Here is a 24,169-nt window from a genome sequence, read left to right as displayed (position 1 = left end):
TGAGCAGGTTGCTAAGAACATGGTGTATCTATCAACTTGTGGTGACCTCACCCTCCTGCTGTCTCTCAAGTGGTTGGTGCCTACTTGTGGCTCCCATATTGGTACTGCTGAAATTAAGTTTCTCGTCATGCAGAGAATCACAGGCATGAACCTGAATTTTACTATTCTCAGCTTAGAACCTTGGATCATGCTGCCCATCAGATGTAAATACCAGAATAAGAACCTGGTAAGAGGCTGCTTGGCCAGGTGAGTCATCCCCTCAGGGATCTGGCTTTCAATCGAGCCCTGAATGATGGGATGAAAGTCTTCTCTCTATGCGAGTCTCCTCTCTGTGAGGATCCTGAGTAAAACGGATCTAGTTAGGTTCAACCCTCTTCCTAATGAGTGTGGGTCCACGCCACATCTTGATTCGTAAAGGCTTTAGGGACCATTGTTGCAACACAGGATGCTCCTCTGTGATCAGGTGTAAAGAACAGCTTTAGGGTACAGTAGAGGGAGATTGATACTGATGCATTGCTGGGACAGAGAAGAGGGAACTGTGTTAGAACTTAGCTGCTATTTATTGCTAAAGTGGATACGTGTTCCATGACCCAATAATCTCATCATTACAAACTCGTGGCTCCACTAAAGTAGTCTCTGTTTTCAGCAGTTCATTAGCTTTAGGTTTGAGCTCCTATATTCACCACAACTGAACTTCATCTGGGACCATCAAGTTAGATATATAGTTAGATGGCGCAGACTCGATGGGCCGAATGGCCTCCTTCTGTGCTGTACTATTCTATGAAGCTTGCAAAAAGATGCAAGCACCATTTCCATCACTGCACTGAGAGAAGTTAAGGCCATAGTCTTGCTCGTTACCATCAAATAAACAAATTCAGCTCAAGATGTAAAAAAACAATAGGGGGCGATTTTCGTGTCCAAGCAGTATATGGGTGGGAGGTAGGCGGGACAAGAGCAGCGATCACCCAGAGCAGTGCCATTTCCCAGGCCGCCCCCCTCGTTAACATACAGTGAGGGAGCTGTCAGCGCAAAGCACGCTCCCTGCAGGCAACTCGCCGGTTTGGAGGTGGGAAATCGGGCGGTGCTGCCGCTTCTCAAGGGCCTGCAGCAGCAGTCTTCTTAAAGGGGAAGTGCATTTTTAGTCTGGCAGTGAGGGAAGCAACACCGTGGACCAGCAGGCAACATGAGTGTAGAACCTACAACAGCAACTACAAGCGCTTTCAAATCCTTTAAGTGGAAAAAAACCACAACCTACTGCAAGAAAAATGTCTCCAAAAGCTCTAGGCAGCTTTACCCGAGGCTCCTTTTAAATGTTGCTCAAAATGGCCATCTCCCGACCTGTAGTGCCCGTGGTAGGCTGATGAGAGCAGGAACTGGTGGTAGTGGCGGAAAATGGGGTCGGGATCCAAATACAGGAAACTCTCGTTTAAACGGCAGCTAAATATCCGGAATTCTCTATTAACCGGCAAAATTCTCACTCCGAAAACAACACCTCAATAACCGGCAATGTTGCCGAGTCCGAGTCTCCCGCAGTGGCCGAGTTAGCCACTGGGGGTAGTTCTCCAAACTGCCACTACTCGGCTTCTTGGCACTGTCGGAAGTCGGAACACCTCAATACCCCTGTAACAGGAGTCTGACTTTCCCGCGCTGCCGGTAGTCTCTTCTGATCCGCCATTTTACAGGGGTACTGTGTGTCTCCCACGCTGCTGGTAGTCATTGCATTGCATTACCCTTAACTGGCAGCACTGTATTTAATCAAGCATCTTCCACCATCCATTTAACACAACATTCTGTAGGTGAGTACCAATTACTGTACACTGCACATTTCTTGATTTTTTCATTTTTATTTGTTAAAAATAGCCGTGGTAAATAACTCCGTCATCCGGAATTTTTGATCAACCGACAACATGCCGGTCCCGTTGGTGCCGGATACCAAAGAGTTTCCTGTAGTGTCACTGGACCCCTATTTGCATGTAAACATGAGGCTCCTGCCTGCTTCAGACAAGAGCTCTGGCTGCCAGAATTCATCTCCGCTCGAAAATCGGACTGCTCGTAAAAGTAGCGGTAAGCAGGCGCGATTGGCAGCCGCTTTATTTTCGAATAGAGAAGGTTAAGGGGAAATTTAATAGATGTGTTCAAAATTATGAATGGTTTTGATAAAGTAGATAGTGAGGAACTGTTTCCATTGGCAGGAGGGTCGATAGCCAGAGGACACAGATTTAAGATTATTGGCAAAAAAACTCGGGGGAAGATGAGGAGAACTTTTTTTTTAAAAACACAGCGAGTTTGTACGACCTGGAAGGCACTGCCTGAAAGGACGGTGGTAGCAGATTCAATAATAACTTTCAAAAGCGAATTGGATATATACTTAAAAGGAAACATTTGCAGGACTATGGGGAAAGAGCAGGAAGAGTGGGACTAATTGGAGAGCTCTTTCAAAGAGCCGGCACAGGCACGATGGGCCGAATGGCCTCCTTCTGTGCTGTAAGATTCTGTGATTCTAAGAATGACATTTTTAAATTACACTTGGTCTCCTCATCAGGATGATTTGTTGCTACGTAGAGATTACTAGCCTCTATTACACAGAACGTTGCTTTTTCAGTGATGAAGCAACCAGTCCTAGCCATGTGAAATACATTCATCCATTTTCTTGCACAATGCTGTAAGTTAGAACCAGCTGTATGTCTGTCCTCGTACCTATTATCCTGCGCTCTGCAGGGAGTTGAACAGCTGTCTGATCCGCAAACCGGCACAGAACCATGTGTTCCTGCAACAAAAAGGAGCGACAACAGAGATTGCATGAGGACGCACCAAGGTGAATCATACCTAATTGTCAATGAAACTAAATTAAAAATAAAAGCAGTGAAGGTGATTCGTTATCTGAATAGACAGCAGTGGGGAATTGGACAGCCATTCATCAGTCTAAATAGGACAGCAATTATGTAAAACACTGCCAGCTAGGAAACTCGGAATACAACACTTGTCTTGTGATGCTACACGCCTTGAGGTTAAAAACCACAATCAGTTTCAATGTTCATTTTTTTCAAATTATTCATGTACATGGTCATGAATTTTGATCTGTCTAATGGTCTGTCTAATTTTTAATTAAAGAAGCAGACAGTGTCTTGAACCTAAAGCAGCCTGTTCATTGATTTAAATTACTAATGACTGCATCAATGTAACAGCAGGGTTTTCTGCTATCAAAATAAGCTACTTTCATATCCGTCTGTCTGCACTTCCAAATTAAATAAAACGGCACAGACACAATTATATTGTTCGAGCTGGTTAATTCGGGTGAATCCTCTTTAGCTGCACACTTGAATCACTATTTCAGTTGTACATCTAGATGCAGCATTACTAAATTGTAGGTTTGAACATAAATTGTCTGCAAATTTCAACTTCAAAAGAATGAATACCTTATGAGAGTATTTGCATTTATTTCATATTTTATACATTGAACCGTCCTGTTAATACAATCTAATACCCTATTTGCTTTTGCTATGGCTTCTCAGCAGTGGCCACAAACCTTCAGAGCATTATGAACTAAACGCCAAGATTATGTTTCTCTCAATCGATTTCAGTTCCGTTCCGTGTAAAGTGCAAGGATACTTGATGTTGCTCCTGCCCAAGTGCACAAGACTGCACTTATCTAGGTTAAATACTATTTGCCAGAGTTTGTCCCATTCTCCCAGTGTATCTTAATCTGTTTTGCATAGTCCTAACACTTGCACAAATTCTCGTATCACGCGTGAACTTGCAAACCATTTCCCCCAACACCATTTATGAAGATAGTAAAAAGCAAAGGCCCCAACCCCGATCCCTCTGGGACGCCACTGGTAACTAGTTTCCAAGCAGATCCACAACCATTAACAACAATTTTCTGCCTACAGGAACGCAGTCAATTCTTAATCCATTGGAGCAACTTCCCACTGATTCCACAACATTCTGCCTTGAGGAACGTTGGTTCAACAGTTCTTGCCTTATGTGGTGACTGACTGGATTGAACTAATCCCAATGCAAGTTCTTCCTTTTCCTTCTTTCAATAGACAAAGACAAATCAATACGCCAAGATTCCGTAAGTGATACGAAAGTGGATTTTTTGTCAACCATAAATTAGAAATATTATTATATTTCTTCAGAAACTTCGACAAAGGGTGATTTCTTTCTGGTAAGAAAATGATAAATGATGAATGTGGATGAAAAATTAAAATATAAAAAAACTCGATATAACAATAGAAACTGACCGTATCTGAGTAAAAATGATTCTGATCTTCAGAATTTTTGGAAAGGTGACAGCAAAAGATAACTCGATGTGCTATTTAATGCTCTTTTCTTTCTCAGGATCTCATATCTTCCTTTGTTTTCCCTTCTTCTTATAATTCATAAACTTTTAAAGCCCAGTGCTCTAACCACGGCTTGTTGACTTATTTCACCTTCTCTCGTCTTTTCAACCTTGGTGGTGTCCTGCTGGACAGGTTGGGTGATTGGGCAGATGCAGTATAATGTGGATAAATGCGAGGTTATCCACTTTGGTGGCAAAAACAGGAAGACAGATTATTATCTGAACGGCAATAGATTGGGAAAAGGGGAAGCACAATGAGACCTGGGTGTCCTTGTGCATCAGTCGCTGAAGGTAAGCATGCAGATGCAGCAGGCGGTTAAGAAGGCAAATGGTATGTTGGCCTTCATAGCGAGAGGATTCGAGTACAGCAGCAAGGATGTCTTGCTGCAGTTGTACAGGGCCTTGGTGAGACCACACCTTGAGTATTGTGTGCAGTTTTGGTCACCTTATCTGAGGAAGGATGTTCTTGCCATGGAGGGAGTGCAGCGAAGATTCACCAGACTGATACCTGGGATGGCAGGAATGACGTATGAGGAGAGATTAGGTCGATTAGGCTTATATTCACTAGAGTTTAGAAGAATGAGAGGGGATCTCATTGAAACTTATAAAATTCTAACAGGACTAGACAGACTGGATGCAGGAAGGATGTTCCCGATGGTCGGGGAGTCCAGAACCAGGGGTCACAGTCTAAAGATAAGGGGTAAGCCATTTAGGACAGAGATGAGGAGGAATTTCTTCACCCAGAGAGTGGTGAACCTGTGGAATTCTATACCACAGAAGGCAGTAGAGGCCAATTCATTAAATATATTCAAGAAGGAGTTAGATATATTTCTTAAGGCTAAAGGGATGAAGGGATATGGGGAGAAAGCAGGGACAGGGTACTGAATTTGGATGATCAGCCATGATCTCATTAAATGGCGGAACAGGCTCGAGGGGCCGAATGGCCTACTCCTGCTCCTATCTTCTATGTTTCTATGGGCCCCTTCACCTCAGTTCATTAATGAAAAAAAAGAAAGACTTACATTTATATAGCGCCTTTCACGATCTCTGGACGCCCCAAAATGTTTTGCAGTGTTGTCACTGTTGTAATGTAGGAAATGAATGAACGCACTGTATATATTGTATAAAATGATAGATGCTGCAATATTCTAAATCAATGCAAGGAAGTTACACTAATCTAGGATGTAAAAGGATGACGTTAGTAGTTTAAGTAACACTCTGACAGAAAACAATTACATCTAAACCACCTGACTGCCTCACAACTCACACATTATGTCTCAGTCAATCTGGAGAACCCTTTTTTAACAACTGCACAATTATATCATGTTGTTTGTTAGTGATCTAATCACCACAAGATTGGCAGGCTCTCCAGTGTCTGCAAGCACAATATTACTCACCAATAATGTGCAACCCTCTGGGTAAACGATACATACCTTATATGACAAAACGCTCTTGAACTTTTGGCTAAAAAGAGAGAGATCATAATAGTAATTAGTTCTTACATCCGGTACAAACATTTAACACAAACAGTGGCACTCACTTCACCGTTTCTTGTACATACTCTGGCAGCAGTGGCCAGTCATGTATGTACCTATATACGTATGTGTATCGATACATGTGTGTTTGTGTGCATGTGCGCACATCTACATTGCATGCGAAGGTGCAAACTTGTATATCTTTATGTATTTCAGAAAAGCATGTGCCTGTGCAAAAAAACCCTATACTGCAAGTAGGGTTCCATCACAATTCTAAAATAAAGTGTGACAATATTACTTTTAACAACTTTTTGACAGCTCGCAAGTTCTAAAACAGAGCTAATCACGTCAAGCAGCCAACGGGTGGCTGGCTGACCCCCTCTCGACCTCTCGCCACCTATTCTGCCCTATCAGCCCCATTACACCAATAGCTTGGGAGCAGTCCTCCCTTCCCCTTCCCTTGCGAGCAGGGACCAACAACAACAACTTGCATTTATTTAAGGCCGTTAAACTAGAGAAACAGCCCAAGGCGCTCTGCAGAGGCGTAATTGGACCAAAATAGGACTGAGACTTTGCTCACAGCACCTGCAGTCTATATCCATCACAGAGTTGCTCCCTTAGTGATACACTCACATTGGCACTGGTGTAAAACAATGCTCAACTAGATGCAATGCATTTTCTGCATGGTGATTTTCCAGTTAACCCCAACATTCGGTTAAGTTGGAGAATGAAGACCTTTTCACACACATGTAGCACAGTATCCACAGTATTTGTTAACATATATTAAGAACAGCGTGACACAAACAAAACCAGAATGTTTGAAAAGTAAAATGTAAATGCGATGAAGCTGAACCCTTTAGAATTTTGTATTTGATTCTGAATTGCAATTTCTTTCTCTGTTTCGTGAGTGCTTTTGATTTGTGGGAAATACAGCTATAACTATATACGGCTCGGAATGTAACATGGCTTTTTTAAGTGCAAGCATTCACCTCTTTAATTAGGAGCCATAGTTTGATCTTCTAGTCATTCCATTAAGTGGGGGGGTGAGATTTTGAATGTGTTTATAAATCATGACAACATTCCTTAACGCTCACAAGCACGGTTTTTACATTGTTAGAAGACAATGCTCAATTAGCTGTAAGCTGCCCTCTCAACAGAACATGAACGGTTTCCATAGCAACTCTCAGGAGTACAGAAGGCTGGATTCCAAGGCTGGGCGAGAAATATTTCAAAATCTCAATGCGTTCCTCTTAAAACTAAACGTTCGGATCGCCACAATAAGTCTGAATCGAATGATCTGAGAAGCAATGTTGTATCTGCTTTTAACAGTTCATAGGAAATGTCGTTAGAATTGTGTGTTACCCCTTCTTGACTCATCCATCCAGTGTAAAGAGATCTGCTGGGCTCATGCTTTGCAGAGGTAGCGAATAGAAAGGTCAAGAGAAGGTACTCTCCACACAAAGTCATTCACCTGTAAATATTGTTACTACGCTAAAGCAACCAAAGAAAAACAACAAGAAGTTGCATTTGTATAGTGCCTTTAACATAGTAAAACATCTCAAGGCACTTCACAGGAGTGTAATTAGACAAAATTTGACACCGAGCCAAAGAAGAAGACATTGGCCCAGAAATTCAGGTCGGGGGCTTCCCGTGGGTGCAAGCCCCCGACCTGCACTTACCTTGTGCGCCGGCCATTGTGTTGTGGACCTGCGTGGGATTCCGATCCTGGGCCTCCTCCAGCTGCCGGCGTGCAGTGCTTGCGTATCCCAGGGGCGCAGTTAGTTCGAAGCATCCCCTGGGATCACGTGGGCCATGGAGAGCCAATGGTAGCAGGGAATCTGTATTCATAGATTTGACAGGAAGAGCTGTCAAATCTATGAATACAATTCAGCCCCAAAACATCACTAAAACTTCAAATAATTTTTTTTTTTAAATCACATTTTTAAAATAACTATAAATTACATCAAATAACTATTTTAAACAATAATTTAAATTTTTGAAAAAATTAATTACAGTTTCTAACAGGGCTAAAAATAAACTTACCTTTCTTTAAAGTATTTAAAAATAATAAACCTGTGGAAAAAATGTTTTAATTTTACTTAATTCACCACTTACCTTGTTAAAAGCAGGCCTTGCGACTGCTTTTTAAAAGCGTAGCTCCTGGAGACTTACCCTCCCGGAGAAATCTACAAAAAAAATGGAAGTTCCAGGCGTACGCGCTGCCTCTCCGGCGCACGCGTTCAACCTGTGAACCCCTTCCTTTAAGGGAACGGAAGTTCCGGTTTCCCGCGCATGCGCAGTGCATGCACGAAACCGGCACTTTCATTGGGCCTACGGGTGAGTACCCAGCGCGTACTCACCCGTGGGGACCCGAATTTCTGGCCCATTAGGACAAGTGACCAAAAGCTTGGTCAAAGAGGTAGATTTTAAGGAGCGTCTTAAAGGAGGAGAGAGAGGTAACGAGGCGGAGAGGTTTACAGAGGGAATTCCAGAGCTTAGGGCCCAGATGGATGAAGGCACGGCCGACAATGGTGGGCCGAAGGAGTGGGGAGATGCACAAGAGGCCAGAGTTGGAGGAACGCAGAGTTCTCGGAGGGTTGTAAGGTTGGAGGAGGTTCGGCATGCGAGTAGGAAGTCAAGGAATTGTGAAGCGTTGGGGTAGGGATTTGCAAGGGCAAAGTACCCAAGAGGGGAGAAATGAAAGGAGGCATGACTCAATAGCAGGAAGGGGAGGAGACAGGAGAGAAGGGCCCAAGGGATTAAGAGAAGAGAAAGAAAAAGGGAAATAGAAGTAATCGGCTCAGGTCTGGAGCCAGAGCCAAAATGCGCATGTGAATGGACACAGGGAAACTAGAAAATATATTAGTCTGTGGTTTTATGTGATAAAACAGAATATATTACATTTATATCATCTACTGTACTTTTCATTTTATGTTGACTCTAAGTGTTGTTTGTGTTTAAACCAGCAAGTGGCTGGGGAGGTTTAGAAAGGGACTCAATAGCAAATTATAATAAAAACAGGAAACACTGAGCAGGTCAGGCAGCATCTGTAGAACGAGAAACAGAGTTAACATTTCAGGTCGATGACCTTTCTTACCGTCTAACGGAAGGTCATCGACCTGAAACGTTAGCTCTGTTTCTCTCTCTACAGATGCTGCCTGACCTGCTGTGTATTTCCAGCATTTTCTGTTTTTATTTCAGATTTCTACCATCTGCAGTATCTTGCTTTTGTATTAGCAAATTATAATAGCCAACTAGGCAGAACATGCATATACAGATGAAGCTTTTAAATTAACAATGTACAGTAAAGCTATGATATGAATGATCGGTTATTGAACAAAGCTTCCCAAATGATTTTCACGTACATAGAGACAAGTCGCTGTGGGGAAGTGCTGACCAAAGCATGAAATGTAAATCACCGTCCACCCAGTCAAGGGTCAGGCCCTACCTTCTTGGGAAAGTGGACTTGGCTGTGTTCTGAATGAAGCCATAACAGCACGGGCAGATAACGAAGGCTGCCAGTGCCTTGATGCAGTGATCAATCACCATGTCCGTCGCCACCCCACATGCGTGAAGTGCTACCTGAAAAGGAAAAGTGGGAGTCAAGAAGAATGCTCACACAATCGGTGAGGAGAAGATTACATAGTGTATATGGCACAGAAACAGGCCATTCGGCCCAACCCATCCATGCCGGCGTTTATGCTCCACTCGAGCCTCCTCCCGTCTTTCCTCATCTAACTATAGCAGCGTAACCCTCTATTCCCTTCTCCCTCATATGCTTGTCTAGCCTCCCCTTAAATGCATCTATAATATTCGCTTCAACCACTCCCTGTGGTAGTGAGTTCCACATTCTCACCACTCTCTGGGTAAAGGGGTTTCTTCTGAATTCCCTATTGGATTTCTAGGTGACTATCTTATATTGGTGGCCTCTAGTTTTGCTCTTCCCCACAAGTGGAAACATTCTCTCTCTGTATCAAAACCTTTCATAATTTTAAAGACCTCTATTAGGTCACCCCTCAGCCTTCTTTTTCAAGAGAAAAGAGACCCAGCCTGTTCATCCTTTCCTGATAGGTATACCCTCACATTTCTGGTATCATCCTTGTAAATCTTCTCTGCACCCTCTCCAGTTCCTCTATATCCTTTTTATAATATGGCGACCAGAACTGTATGCAGTACTCTAAGTGTGGTCTAATCAAGGTTCGATACAAGTTCAGCATAACTTCCCTACTTTTCAATTCTATCCTGCTAGAAATAAACCCTAGTGCTTGGTTTGCCTTTTTTATGGCCTTGCTAACCTGTGTTGCAACCTTTAATGATTTGTGTATTTGTATTCCGAGATCCCTTTGTTCCTCTACCCCACCCAGACTCGCACCCTCCAAGTAGTAAGTGACCTCCCTATCCTTCCTACCAAAATGTAATACCTCACATTTATTTGTGTTGAACTTCATTTGCCAATTATATGCCCATTCTGCAAGCTTATTAATGTCCTCCTGTAATTTGTTGCAGTCCTCCTCAGTATTGACTATCCCCCCCAATTTGGTGTCATCCGCAAATTTATAAGTTATGTTTTTGATTCCAAAGTCTAAATCGTTAATATAAATTGTGAACAGCAGTGGTCTCAGCACTGATCCTTGTGGAACACCACTACCCACCTTCTGCTACTGTAAATTGCTACCCTTTACTCCTACTCTCTGCTTTCTGTCTTGAAGCCAGCTAGCTATCCATTCTGCTATTGTCCCCTGACTTCGCATTCTCTGACCTTGTTCATCAATCTATTGTGGGGTACCTTATCGAAGGCCTTTTGAAAATCTAGATAAATTACATCTACTGCATTACCCTTGTCTACTCTCTCTGTTACCTCTTCAAAAAATTGAATGAGGTTGGTCATGCAAGACTTTCCCTTTTGAAATCCATGCTGACTATTCATTACTATGTTTTTGGTTTCTAGATGTTCTTCTATTTTCTCCTTTAGTAGGGATTCCATTATTTTTCCTACCACCGATGTTAAGCTGAGAGAGAGAGAGAGAAAAAAAATGATAGGGGCAGAGGTTAATGTCTGAAATAGTTGAACACGATGTTGATTCCAGAAGGCTGTAAAGTGCCTAATCGAAAGGTCAGGTGCTGTTCCTCATTTTTTTTTCTCTCACATGGCAGCTGTCGATCATTCTGCCATTGCCATTTACACTTCATCTAGAGTCATCTTTTGTTTCTTAACTTATCCCATTACCATCTCCTTTTGCCTCGCACCATCATCCCTTTTGTCTCTTAATCTCTCCTGCCTTCCATCCTCACAGACCTTCCTTTTGTTCTTTCCTCCTCACCCCGTCTCCCTGCCCCTACACTTGCTTAAAAACCTGTTCCATCTCCAACTTTTTCCAGTTCTGACAAAGGGTCATCGACCTGAAACATTAACTCTGTTTCTCTCTCCACAGATGCTGCCTGACCTGCTGAGTATTTCCAGCATTTTCTGTTTTTATTTCAGATTTCCAGCGTCCGCCGCAGTATTTTGCTTTTGTATTAGTCTATGACGCCTTGTTGTTTTTTCTACTTCTCTTTTCAGGATTATAGAGTCCAGATCTATGTGTGCTGGCAGCAGGCCAGTGGTTCGTGTAAAAAGCCATTCGAGATGTGTAAGCCACACTGATTGTTGGGAGATTGTTCAATCATAGACAGCAGCATAGCTAAGCACAATGGCCTAGAAATTCAGTGGCGTCTCATTTGGGGCGCCAGCCTCGCCAAGGCGCCGGAAGTAGCGCCCCAGAAGTAGTCGCGGCCGCCCGCCGCAAATTCACTTTGAGCGCCCCAGGGGGAAGCGCGGCGCTACTCGAGGCACCCCGCATCCCTCTTGGGGCGCTGCAGCTGAAGATCGCAGCGCAACGTGCCGCAGCGCGCGCTGCGGTACTGCAGGCCTTCCTCCCCTTCTTAAAGGGGAGGGGCCTGCTGCAGCGCGATCGACGATCGCGAGTGCTGGCAAAAGAGCCCGGCACCGAGGAGAAGTGCCGGGCTCTTGGAACACAGCCGGCACTCCGCCGGGGGGGGGGGGGGGGGGGGGCTCAGGAGGCCGGGGACGGTGGCGCGGAGAGGTGCTGGCAGGCGGCCAGCAAGAAAAATGGCCGCCCTGCACCTCAGCGCCTCTACCACCGCAGGTAGGCCCCCCTGAACCGGTCGCAAATAGCGACCGGCGTTAAAGCAGGGGGCGCTACTAAATTTTGCGATTGGGGCGGTAGCGGGGCGCTGCGCACACCGATGACGTCATTGGTAGTGGCGCAGCGCTAACAGCTAGCGCCGCCATTAGCGCACTGCTAAATTTAGCGGGAGGCGTGGGCAGTGGCGTCCAACCCACTAAGTGCCCTCTTAAGGCGCTAACGGGTGGCGCAGCCCCCTGAATTTCTAGGCCAATGTCTATACACACGCTTTCCAGTCAATGAGCAGTAATTGGCAGCAGAAATCCTGGTTGAATTTCCCTTCTCTTTTCTGGGGAAACTCAGGCCAGCTCTACCACCAAGCCGGCTGGTGTCAGCCATGGCTCAGTGGGTGGCACTCTCAACTCTGAGTCAGAAGATTGTGGGTTCAAGTCCCACTCCAGAGTCTTGAGCACAAAAATCTAGAGTGACAGTCCAGTGCAGTGCTGAGGGAGTGCTGCACTGTCAGAGGCGCTGTCTTTTGAATGGGACGTTAAACTGAGGCCCTGTCTGTTCTCTCAGGTGGATGTAAAAGATCCTATGGCACTATTTTGAAGAAGAGCAGGGGAATCCTACCCAATGTCCTGGCCAATATTTATCCCTCAATCAACATCACTAAAACAGGTTATCTGATTATCACATTGCTGTTTGTGGGAGCTTGCTGTGTGCAAATCGGCTGCCGCGTTTCCCACATTTCAACAGTGACTACACTCCAAAAAAGTACTTCATTGGCTGTAAAGTGCTCTGGGACATCCTGAGGTCGTGAAAGGCGCTATATAAGCACTTTGCTGGGAGTGTACTATAGGCCCCCAAACAGTCAGGGGGAGCTAGAGGAACAGATATGTAGGCAAATCTCAGAGAAGTGTGCAAATAATAGGGTAATAATAGTGGGGGATTTCAACTTCCCCAATATTAACTGGGATAGTCAGAGTGTGAAAGGCTTAGAGGGTGCAGAATTCTTAAAGTGCATCCAGGAGAGCTTTTTGAGCCAGCATGTAGAAAGTCCTACAAGAGAGGGGGCGGTACTGGACCTAATTCTAGGGAATGTGGCCGGGCAAGTGGTAGAAGTGTTAGTAGGTGAGCACTTTGGTGACAGTGACCATAATTCGGTGAGATTTAAGGTAGTCATGGAAAAGGACAGAGATGGACCGGAAATAAAGGTTCTAAATTGGGGGAAGGCCGATTTTAATATGATAAGGCAGGATCTGGCCAAATTGGACTGGGATCAGCTACTTGTAGGAAAATCCACATTGGAGCAATGGGAGTCTTTCAGAAAGGAAATTGAGAGAGTACAATGGCAACATGTTCCCGTAAAGATCAAGGGTAGAACCAACAAGCCCAGGGAACCTTGGATGTCAAGGGATATACGAGAATGGATTAGGAAAAAAAGGGGGGCATTTGGCAGATACAAAGGACTAAAGACAGAGGAAGCCCTAGGGGAGTATAAAAAGTGCAGGGGGATACTTAAAAAAGAAATTAGGAGAGCGAGGAGGGGCCATGAAATAACACTGGTGAGCAAAATAAAGGAAAATCCTAAGGTGTTTTATAAGTATATTAAGGGTAAGAGGATAACTAGGGAAAGAGTAGGGCCCATTAGGGACCAAAGTGGCAATCTGTGTGTGGAGCCAGAAGATGTAGGTGGGGTTTTAAATGAATTTGTTGCATCTGTGTTCACTATGGAGAAGGACGATGTAGACATAGAAATCGGGCAAGGGGACTGCGATATACTCGAACATATTAGCATCGAGAGGGAGGAGGTACTAGCGGTTTTAGCAGGCTTAAAAGTGGATAAATCCCCAGGCCCGGACGAGATGTATCCCAGGCTGCTGTGTGAGGCAAAGGAGGAGATTGCAGGGGCTCTGACACAAATTTTCAGAACCTCTCTGGCCACAGGGGATGTGCCAGAGGACTGGAGAACAGCTAACATAGTACCATTATTCAAGAAGGGTAGTAGGGATAAACCAGGGAATTACAGGCCAGTGAGCCTAACATCAGTGGTAGGGAAATTATTGGAAAAAATTCTGAGGGACAGAATTAGTCTCCACTTGGAGGGGCAAGGATTAATCAGGGATAGTCAGCATGGCTTTGTCAAGGGAAGATCATGTCTGACCAATTTGATTGAATTTTTCGAGGGGGTGACTAGGTGTGTGGATGAGGGTAGTGCAGTGGATGTGGTATCCATGGATTTCAGTAAGGCTTTCGATAAAGTCCCGCACAGGAGACTGGTCAAGAAGGTAAGAGGCCATGGGATCCAGGGTGCCTTGGCACATTGGATCCAAAACTGGCTTAGTGGCAGAAGGCAGAGGGTGATGGTTGAAGGTTGTTTTTGTGACTGGAAGCCTGTGTCCAGTGGGGTACCGCAGGGATCGGTGCTGGGTCCCTTGCTGTTTGTGGTCTACATTAATGATTTGGATGTGAATGTAAAAGGTATGATCAGTAAGTTCGCAGATGACACGAAAATTGGTGGGGTGGTAAATAGCGAGGAGGGTAGCCTCAGTCTGCAGGACGATATAGATGGGTTGGTCAGATGGGCGGAACAGTGGCAAATGGAATTTAACCCTGAAAAGTGTGAGGTGATGCATTTTGGAGGGACTAACAAGGCAAGGGAATACACAATGAATGGTAAGACCCTAGGAAAGACAGAGGATCAGAGGGACCTTGGTGTGCATGTACATAGATCCCTGAAGGCAGCAGAACAGGTGGATAAGGTGGTTAAAAAGGCATATGGGATACTTGCCTTCATTAGCCGAGGCATAGAATATAAGAGCAGGGAGGTTATGATGGAGCTGTACAAAACGCTGGTTAGGCCACAGCTGGAATACTGTGTGCAGTTCTGGTCACCACACTATAGGAAGGATGTGATTGCTTTGGAGAGGGTGCAGAGGAGATTCACCAGGATGTTACCTGGGCTGGAGCGCTTCAGCTATGAAGAAAGACTGGACAGGCTGGGGTTGTTTTCCTTGGAGCAGAGAAGGCTGAGGGGGGACCTGATTGAGGTGTACAAAATTATGAGGGGCATAGATAGGGTAGATAGAAAGGAACTTTTTCCCTTAGTAGAGGGGTCAATAACAAGGGGGCATAGATTCAAGGTAAGGGGCAGGAGGTTTAGAGGGGATTTGAGGAAGAACTTTTTCACCCAGAGGGTGGTTGGAATCTGGAACTCACTGCCTGAAAGGGTGGTAGAGGCAGGAACCCTCACAACATTCAAGAAGCATTTGGATGAGCACTTGAAATGCTATATACAGTATAGCATACAAGGCTACGGACCAAATGCTGGAAAATGGGATTAGATTAGACAGGGCTTGATGGCCGGCGCGGACGCGATGGGCTGAAGGGCCTCTTTCTGTGCTGTATAACTCTATGACCTAGAAATTGGCCTGAGGCGCCCAAGCGGCGCAAAGTTCACCTGGGCGCTGGAATTTGCGCAGCGATCGCCGCATTAGCAATCGCCGCAAATTCAGTTGAAGTGCCCCTAGAGGGAGACGGGGCGCGGCTCGAGGCGCTCCGCGTCCCTCTTAGGGCGCTGAAAGTGAATTTCGCAGTGCTACGTGCCGCAGCGCCACACGCTGCGGTACTGCAGGCCTTCCTCCCACTGTTAAGGAGGAGGGGCCTGCAACAACGCGAGCCATGATCGCGAGTGCCGGCAAAAGAGCCCGGCACCAAGGAGAAGTGCCGGGCTCTCGGGAAACAGCCGGCAATGCCGCGGGGGGGGGGGGGACCAGGAGGCCGGGGACGGAGGTGCTGGCAGGCGGCCGCCGAAAAAGCGGCCGCCCCGCACCTCCACCTTAACTTGTGCCTCTGCCGGCGCAGCAAGGCCCCGTGAACCGGGCGCAGGTAGCGAACGGCGCTACAGCGGCGTTCGCTACCAAATATCGCGATCGGGACGCGAATGGGGTGCTGTGCACACCGATGACGTCATTGGTGGCGGCGCAGCGCAAAAGGCTAACGCCCCCATTAGCGCCCCTGCTGAATATCGCGGGAGGCGCAGCCAGTGGCGCTACAGCCACTGACTGCCTCTTTAGGCGCTAACAGGTGGCGCTACTCACCCAATTTCTCCCCCTATGACTCTATAAATGCAAGTATTTCCTTTTCTTTCTTTCTGAGGTCCACTAACTCAGCATACACCAGGTGTTGAACCTGGGACGTTCCTGGTCTACATGACTGTGCCACACCGTGAAGTTCACTTACCAAAGTCTTTAAACTTTATGGAGCGTAGGTAGCATTTTTGATCCAATTAAAGATACTATTTATTGCTCCATTTTAAGTTAATTACTGATTACCATAAAATTCAAAAACACTAATTTCCTGCTCTTTTCCACATTTTCCTATGCAACTGTGTAACCTGTGCCAGGAGAGCACAAGATAGTCTAGGAGTGACGGCTTGGTGCCTCGCCTTGATGATGTGGCTGGGTCTCGGGCATTTACCACATCTTGTTTAACCTATTGCAGCAAATCAAGAGACCCCGGGATCCGAATATCCACATTGAAATCCGAACCGGCAAAAATGCCGGGAGCACCGCTCCTGACCCTGCCAATGTGTCCGGGGGGCAGCGGGAGATCATCTGCTTGGCATATGCCTGGCAGGTGTCTGCGCCACTATTAGGTGCCAACCAGAGCAGGGGATGCAGGAAAAGCAATACTGGGCAGTCGTTGGCCGGTGCCACCAGCCCAAGTAAAAGTTTTAGATGCCCCGTCATCCCTCTACACAAGGGAGCCAATTTCCTCCAGGGGCTGACAAATACCCAGGTGTGCCCAGGGTTGGCACACCTTTTTTTATTCGTTCTTGGGATGTGGGCATCGCTGGCAAGGCCAGCATTTACTGCCCATCCCTAATTGCCCTCGAGAAGGTGGTGGTGAGCCGCCTTCTTGAACTGCCGCAGTCCGTGTGGTGAAGGTACTCCCACAGTGCTGTTAGGTATGACGTTCCAGATTTTGACCCAATGACGATGAAGGAACGGCAAAATAATTCCAAGTCAGGATAGTGTGTGACTTGGAGGGGAACTTGGAGGTGGTGGTGTTCCCATGCGCCTGCTGCCCTTGTCCTTCTAGGTGGTAGAGTTGGCGGGTTTTGGAGGTGCTGTCGAAGAAGCCGTGGCGAGTTGCTGCAGTGCATCTTGTAGATGGTACACACTGCAGCCACGGTACGCCGGTGGTGGAGGGAGTGAATGTGTAACGTGGTGGATGGGGTGCCAATCAAGCAGGCTGCTTTGTCCTGGATGGTGTCGAGATTCTTGAGTGTTGTTGGAGCTACACTCATCCAGGCAAGTGGAGCGTATTCCATCACACTCCTGACTTGTGCTTTGTTGATGGTAGAAAGGCTTTGGGGAGTCAGGAGCTTGGGCCGTGTGAACCAGCCACACAGCGTAGCCAGGCCGAAGATGTTCCCTCACTGGGCCTCAGTCGCTCTGACATTAGGGTGGAGTGTCCAACCGCCCCTAACAGGCTCCGTCCCCAGCGGTGGATGGGACCCGGCCTGATTTCCAGCCTCTCCCAGCAGACTTACACTGGGAGTATGCCTTGAGTGGCATGGATTTCTGGACTTCCCTCTCCTCAAAGTTGGTGTGTTGAGTGGATGTTAAAGGTTGAGGGCTAGGAGGAGGTTCGTGTGGAGCATAAACTCCGCCATGGACCTGTTGGGTCAAATGGCCTGCTTCTGTGCTGTAAATACTTTGTAAGGTACGATCTACAGAGCCAATATTCACCCCTCAACCAACACAACCAGAAAAACAGATTCGCCGGTCATTCATCTCACTGCTGTTTGTTGGTCCTTACTGTGTGCAAAATGACTGCCATATTCAGCTACTAAACGGTGACTACACTTCAAAGTAATTTGTGTGAAGTACTGTGGGATATGTTGAAAGATCAGAAAAGGCTCTATGGCCTAGAAATTCAGTTGGCTGCGCCAGCCGTTAGCGCCTTAGGAGGAGTAGCTCTCGAGCGCTAGGCGCTTAGCGCCCGGGCGCAGCGCGATCTGCGCCTCGCCCCAACTTCAGTAGGCATTTAGCGCCGGCACAAAGTCATTGCGTCGTGCAACGCCCTTTGTGCGCCCGGAACCGGAACTTCACTCGCGCCGCCCCATTGTGCGCCTGGCGGCCCGAACGACTAGGCAGCCGCGGGACGAGGAGGAGGAGGAGGAGGAGGACGGTACCACATAACAAACTGATGGAGAGAAGCCCTCCCCAAAAACACTAGTCTCGGCCTTTCAAAAAAACAAATCCACCCTCCCCCTTTAAGAGCTCACCGGAGCCAGAGTGTCTGCCGGCAATCAGCAGCTTGCCGCACCTGCCCTGCGCCCAACTTCCGGTGTTAGCGCCCCGGGCTGCCGGCTTAGCGCCTAATGATAGTCGTGCATCGCCTGTTTTAGCGCAGCAGCAACCTCTTAGGGCGATGCAACTGAATATCGGCGAAGGGGGCTCGACTTTGCGCCGGGCGCAAACTTTAGCGGCCGCCCGACTTTACCGCCCCAAAAGTGGCTATACTGAATTTCTAGGCCTATATCTTCTCAAGGGCAATTAGGGATGGGCAATCAATGATGGCCTTGCCAGCGAGCCCCACATCTCGTGAATGAATAAAAAAAATGTAGGTTCTTTCTGCATTATGTTATTGGTACACACCACTTATGGTCAGGGTCACTGCATGACTGTGAAACTGTTCCTTGCTGTTTTTGATAATGAACTTAAATCTTTGACATGTAAAATTTAACTCCCACCACCATTCAGTTTTTGAGAATGACTCATGGGAACTAGACTGAGGACACCTGTCACTTGTCAGATTCTGTGTGATTCTGGTGCGGTAAATTAACATATAAACCAGCTGGAATATAAATGCAAACAAGGCTGAAGCACTCAGCAATGTGCATGTGTCATCTGGATAAAGCTGCGCACATAAAGGGCACTTAAGAAAGAGCAACTAGATTCTGAATCCAGTGCATGGAAACTAATTCAATAGTAGATCCAGAACTGTGGAATTCACAGCTGGTATATGAAGAAAAGGCAGGTATTTAAAAAAAATCTTCTCTTGTACCTACCTCCCAATCTACCCAAAATTAGGGAAACAAATTTGTTCTGATCTAATCATTGTGGTAATATGATAATTGACAGTTGAAGTGTTCAAAATATGGAGCTGTAAAGGTAGACCTATAGGGTTCATGTCATAACATGGCAGCAATCTGGTATCAGGGAGTTCTGGAAAAGGGTTCTCTGCCAATGGATGGATACTTGTTTCTTTTCTTTTTGTGTTTCTAGAAAGAAGTTCTCCTTAACTCAAATTCACGAATGGGTGTTTCAAACCATTCAAGCTCTCCCTCCCGCCAAAATCTGGTTGAGTTCAGGAAGTCGGGAGTCTCAGAGCTCTCTGTCACAGCACACTGTCGCAGCGACTCGAGAAAGAAAGACTTGGATTTATGTAGCGTCTTTCATAACCTCAGGACGTCCCAAAGCGCTTTACAGCCAATGAAGTACTTTTGAAGTGTAGTCACTGTTGTAATGTAGGAAACGCGATCATGTGATGAAACCTCCAGGGATACTTTGAACCAGAGTTGGTAAGTCTACCTTCAACAGCCAGGCCGAGGTTATGAACTTATCAAAAGGTACTCTGTGTAAAATCTCTAATCCTCCCACTTGTTGGAAAGCACAATGTCCCACCAACTTGCTGTGGTATTTCCTCAAATAACATGGAGATATAGCCAAAGTGGATACATCCAACAGGTCTTAACTGTATCCTGCTTTAATGCAAATAGCACAACAAGTACATTCATAGAGCTATGCACATCTGTTCTGATCTGAAGGAGAAATGTAATTCAACATTTAATGAGACTCCTCAGCAATTACAACAGATTAATATATATTTAAAGTTACCTCACAAGTTCATCTAACATATTTAGACTGGGTTAAGGACATTTTTTGTCTTATAAAAATCACTTTTTTGTTCATCTTTAACTTTCTTTCAAACAGAAACTTTAAAACAGACACGTTACGTGAATTGGCTTACTATTTCACAAATCTGACGACGCATCAACATTCTAAAAGAATGCAGCATCTTATTTGTGGTTTTTAAAAATTGTTTCTGCCTTTCTGGAAACAGAAGTTTAATGACTGACATCATTATACTTTGATATAGGATGCACTGTAGTTAAGATGGAGTTGTTTTACTGTCACGCAGAGAGAGAGAGAGAGAGAAAGAGAGAAAATGACAGAGATATACAAAGGAGAGCTTGTGTATCTTTATAAATTTAATTCAAGATGCTTATACGGAGATATTGCTTCTCTAAACAGGTGAATAACATCCACTGATGATGGAGACATGCAGCAGTACATGGAGTTTAGTAACACACTATAATAACAGTGTATGTTTTCACCCAGTCATCAACATTCCCGGATGCCCCATTGCCTGCTTGGATATGAGCGCCTGATGATTAAAAAAAAAGTTCCCAAGTTCACTGAACGGGATTGCACTACTCAAATAAGCCCAAAGGCTTATTTTTAGATATTTGACGGATATTATATTTCTACCACTTGTAGGAACAGAATAAACCTGGATAAAGCATTTGCCATGGTTTGTTTATTGCCTGTTGCACATACGGATCGCTTCAAATGCTTCCGGCCTCGACACGCGTGAAGTTCACATCATACTAGGTGGTCACTGGATATCGAGACACTGATCTCGAGCGCCTTCCCAGTCTGTCTGAAAGTTCAAAGTCTGCTCTGGGACTGGCTCTGAATACAGAGCAATATTGGGAACACTCCAAACGGGAGAAGACAAAACTGTGCTAAGAGGCAGGCTGTGGGCTGTCAAGGAGTGAAGCTGAATATTCCCGGTACTTGGCAACGAATTTGATCCGGGACAGCTGTCTTCCTTTTCGGTAAAAGCTTTGGAATTCCTGTTATTTAAAAAAAAAGGCAGATGTGCTCGATGACAGCTTTCCAGCTGCATCTCAACTAAGATGCACGCCCCATCTAGATTTTTACATGAATTGTCCAGTGAGTACCAAAATAGCATGTGCTTTTGCAACTAGAATGCAATCTTTTTTTGGTACATTCAGAGTTAGTGTTAAGGCTCTGTACTCTGGGGAATCTGGAAGGAGTTGTTGAAAGATTTCTACAGTGCCTGACGGCTATGTTAATCGTCGTTTTATAGGACGGTTTTGAGTTATTCTTGTTCATTTCATCAGAATCTAACCAACAGATGCCTTCAGTAAGCGGTGCCTATTTTAAACATTAATATGCTGCATTACGGTAATGGTGTTGCATTTCCCTATGTCAACGGCTGTCAGTGGTTGTGTGTGTGTGAGTGAGTGCGAGAGAGAGGCAGGTTCATATACTCTGTTGACCATTCTCACTCCCCTGAATAAAGCCACCTGCCTTAGGTTAATAATTTTGACAACTTTGATAATGATGTGATTAAGAGGAAACTTTCATGGCTTTTTGAGTAATGTGTAAGATGAAGTGGCCAAGTTTTCCCAATGTTTCGTTTGAAAGGATGAAAAAAAAATGGAGTGTCTGAGCTGTGTTAAAGCATCACTCATAGTATTCTAACAAATAACCTCAGTATGTCTATAAACAGCAAAAGGTAAGGAGACAGACAAACAAAAGAGAATCAGTAAGATGGACCTCCCATTGTTGCTTAATAAGAACGGGGGTAACTTTGACTTTGGGAGATAGTGTAAAACAAGGGGGCGTAAAAGATCCCATGGCACTAGTTGATGAGTTCTTCCCGATGTCCTGGCCAATATTTATCTCTCAGCCAACATCTAAAATAGATTATCTGGTCATTAACTCACTGCTGTTTGGGGACCTTGCTGTGCATAAATTGGCTGCCATGTTTCCCTACAATACAACAGTAACTGCACTTCAAAAACAGGCACTTCATTGGCTGTAAAGCACTTCGGGACGTCCTGAGGTGGTGAAAGGTTCTATAGAAACGCAAGTTCTTATAAGAACATCAGAACATAAGAAATAGGAGCAGGAGTAGGCCATTCGGCCCCTCAAGCCTGCTCCACCATTCAATAAGATCATGGCTGATCTTCTACCTCAACTCCACCTTCCTGCACTATCCCCATATCCCCTGATTCCCTTAATATCCAAAAATCAATTGATCTCTGTCTTGAATATACTCAACAATTGAGCATCCACAGCCCTCTGGGGTAGAGAATTCCAAAGATTCACAACCCTCTGAGTGAAGAAATTTCTCCTCATCTCAGTCCTAAATGACCGACCCCTTATTCTGAGACTGTGACCCCTGGTTCTAGACTCCCCAGCCAGGGGGAAACATCCTCCCTGCATCTACCCTGTCAAGCCCTGTAAGAATTTTATATGTTTCAATGAGATCACCTCTCATTCTTCTAAATTCTAGAGAAACTAGGCCTAGTCTACTCACTCTCTCCTCATAGGACAATCCCCCCATCCCAGGAATCAGTCTGGTTGCACTCCCTGTAAGGCAAGCATATCCTTCCTTAGGTAAGGAGACCAAAACTGTACACAATACTCCAGGTGTGGTCACACCAAGGCCCTATATAATTGCAGTAAGACGTCTTTACTCTTTAACGCCAATCCTTTTGTAATAAAGGCTAACATAACATTTGCTTCTCTAATTGCTTGCTGTACCTGCAGGTTAACTTTCAGTGATTCGTGTACAAGGACACCCAGGTCTTTCTTTACATCAGTCATTGAGGCTTGAGCTTCAGGTTTGCTAAGCTGCAATAAGTTACCGCTTTAGTTTCCTTTGCATTCTGAGGAACGCCAATATACTTTCAATCACCCTAGTACTTAATGTCCATAACAAATGACTAACTTCACTATCAATGTGCTATCTAATGCCTCGATTACATATAGAGAGTCAAGACCAAGTATAGCCTTCAGAGGCTGGGTTATAACTGGTCCTGGGTGCACAGACATAATTCAATTTAAAGTCATTCTATCATAGGAATTTTTAATGGAAATGTATAACTATGTCCACATTTATAATGGAAACCGCCTTTGTGAACTTATGATTACACTTCCCACCAGTGGTGGAGCTGCATATAGAATCATAGAAAGTTACAGCACGGAAGGAGGCCATTTCGGCCCATCGTGTCCGCGCCGGCCAACAAAGAGCCATCCAGCCTAATCCCACTTCCCAGCTCTTGGTCCGTAGCCCTGCAGGTTAGAGCATCCCAAGTGCACATCCAAGTACAGGAGACTTTGGTTTATCCGGAGGTTGTATGTCCGGAAACCTCGATCTACCGGCAGAAATCAGGAGCCGTTTTGTTAGGTATTTTTTCTTCTCGTGGCTTTTTTTTCAAGTCAGGCTCTGGAAAGTCTCTCTGAAGCTGTTGCTGAGCTACAGAGACGCTTCCAAGGTACGGGCCGACTGTTTGAAGCTGTTGCTAAGCAACAGTGTTTGTTGTCAGATACGGAGATGAAAACCTCCGTATGCTTCAACATTAACGCTGGTGTGTCCAGCAGTTTTGATAGATCGGCAACAGCTCGGTCCCGTCGGTGCCGGATATAACAACGTTTCCTGTACTTTTTAAATGTGGTTAGGGTTTCTTCCTCTACCACCCTTTCAGGCAGTGAGTTCCAGACCCCCACAACCCTCTGGGTGAAGAAATTTCCCCTCAAATCCCCTCTAAACCTTCCACCAATTACTTTAAATCTGTGCCCCTGGTTTTTGACCCCTCTGCTAAGGGAAATAGGTCCTTTCTATCCACTTTATCTATGCCCCATATAATTTTATACACCTCAATAAGGTCTCCCCTCAGCCTCCTCTGTTCCAAGGAAAACAGACCCAGCCTATCCAGTCTTTCCTCATAGCTAAGATTCTCTACTCCCGGCAACATCCTTGTAAATCTCCTCTGTACCCTCTCTAGTGCAATCACATCTTTCCTGTAATGTGGTGACCAGAACTGCACGCAGTACTCTAGCTGAGGCCTAACTAGTGTTTTATACAGTTGAAGCATAACCCCCCTGCTCTTGTATTCTATGCCACGGCTAATAGAGGCAATCATTCCGTATGCCTTCTTAACCACCTTACCTACCACCGTATGATTTTTTTAAATGGGAAAAGTTGACACGCAGTGGTTGCAGATGTAAGATTTTTTAAAATATATATTAAATTATATATGTAACACTCCTTGGACTAAGAGTTTTTGGTTTGTTGAACTCACGTGTACATATTATTCAGTTCAGGGAAAC

General features: G+C 45.4%; 1 protein-coding gene across 4 annotated transcripts in view; it reads right to left on the bottom strand.

Annotated features, from left to right (window-relative positions):
- gstcd (glutathione S-transferase, C-terminal domain containing) overlaps positions 1-24,169 on the bottom strand; it is a 232,574-nt gene that overhangs the window by 5,156 nt on the left and 203,249 nt on the right. For 3 of the 4 annotated variants that reach the window (XR_015080845.1, XM_086006839.1, XM_086006849.1), the window contains exons 9-11: positions 9,266-9,399; positions 5,776-5,806; positions 2,698-2,767 (exon numbers count right to left, since the gene is read on the bottom strand). Coding sequence is in view for 3 of the 4 variants with exons in the window: in XM_086006839.1 (XP_085862965.1) it covers positions 2,698-2,767; positions 5,776-5,806; positions 9,266-9,399 (235 nt within the window). In the remaining variant the exon portion in view is untranslated. Of the gene's footprint in view, positions 1-2,697; positions 2,768-4,894; positions 5,423-5,775; positions 5,807-9,265; positions 9,400-24,169 lie in introns of those variants that run through there. The other variant, XM_086006861.1, reaches the window with a different exon arrangement.

This window comes from Somniosus microcephalus, chromosome 2 (genome assembly GCF_052327205.1).
Source record: "Somniosus microcephalus isolate GS21.2 chromosome 2, FLI_Smic_1.0, whole genome shotgun sequence".
Taxonomy (NCBI): Eukaryota; Metazoa; Chordata; class Chondrichthyes; order Squaliformes; family Somniosidae; genus Somniosus; species Somniosus microcephalus.
The sequence above is the reverse complement of the archived record's forward strand: the minus strand, read 5'-3'. Positions and strand labels throughout refer to the sequence as shown.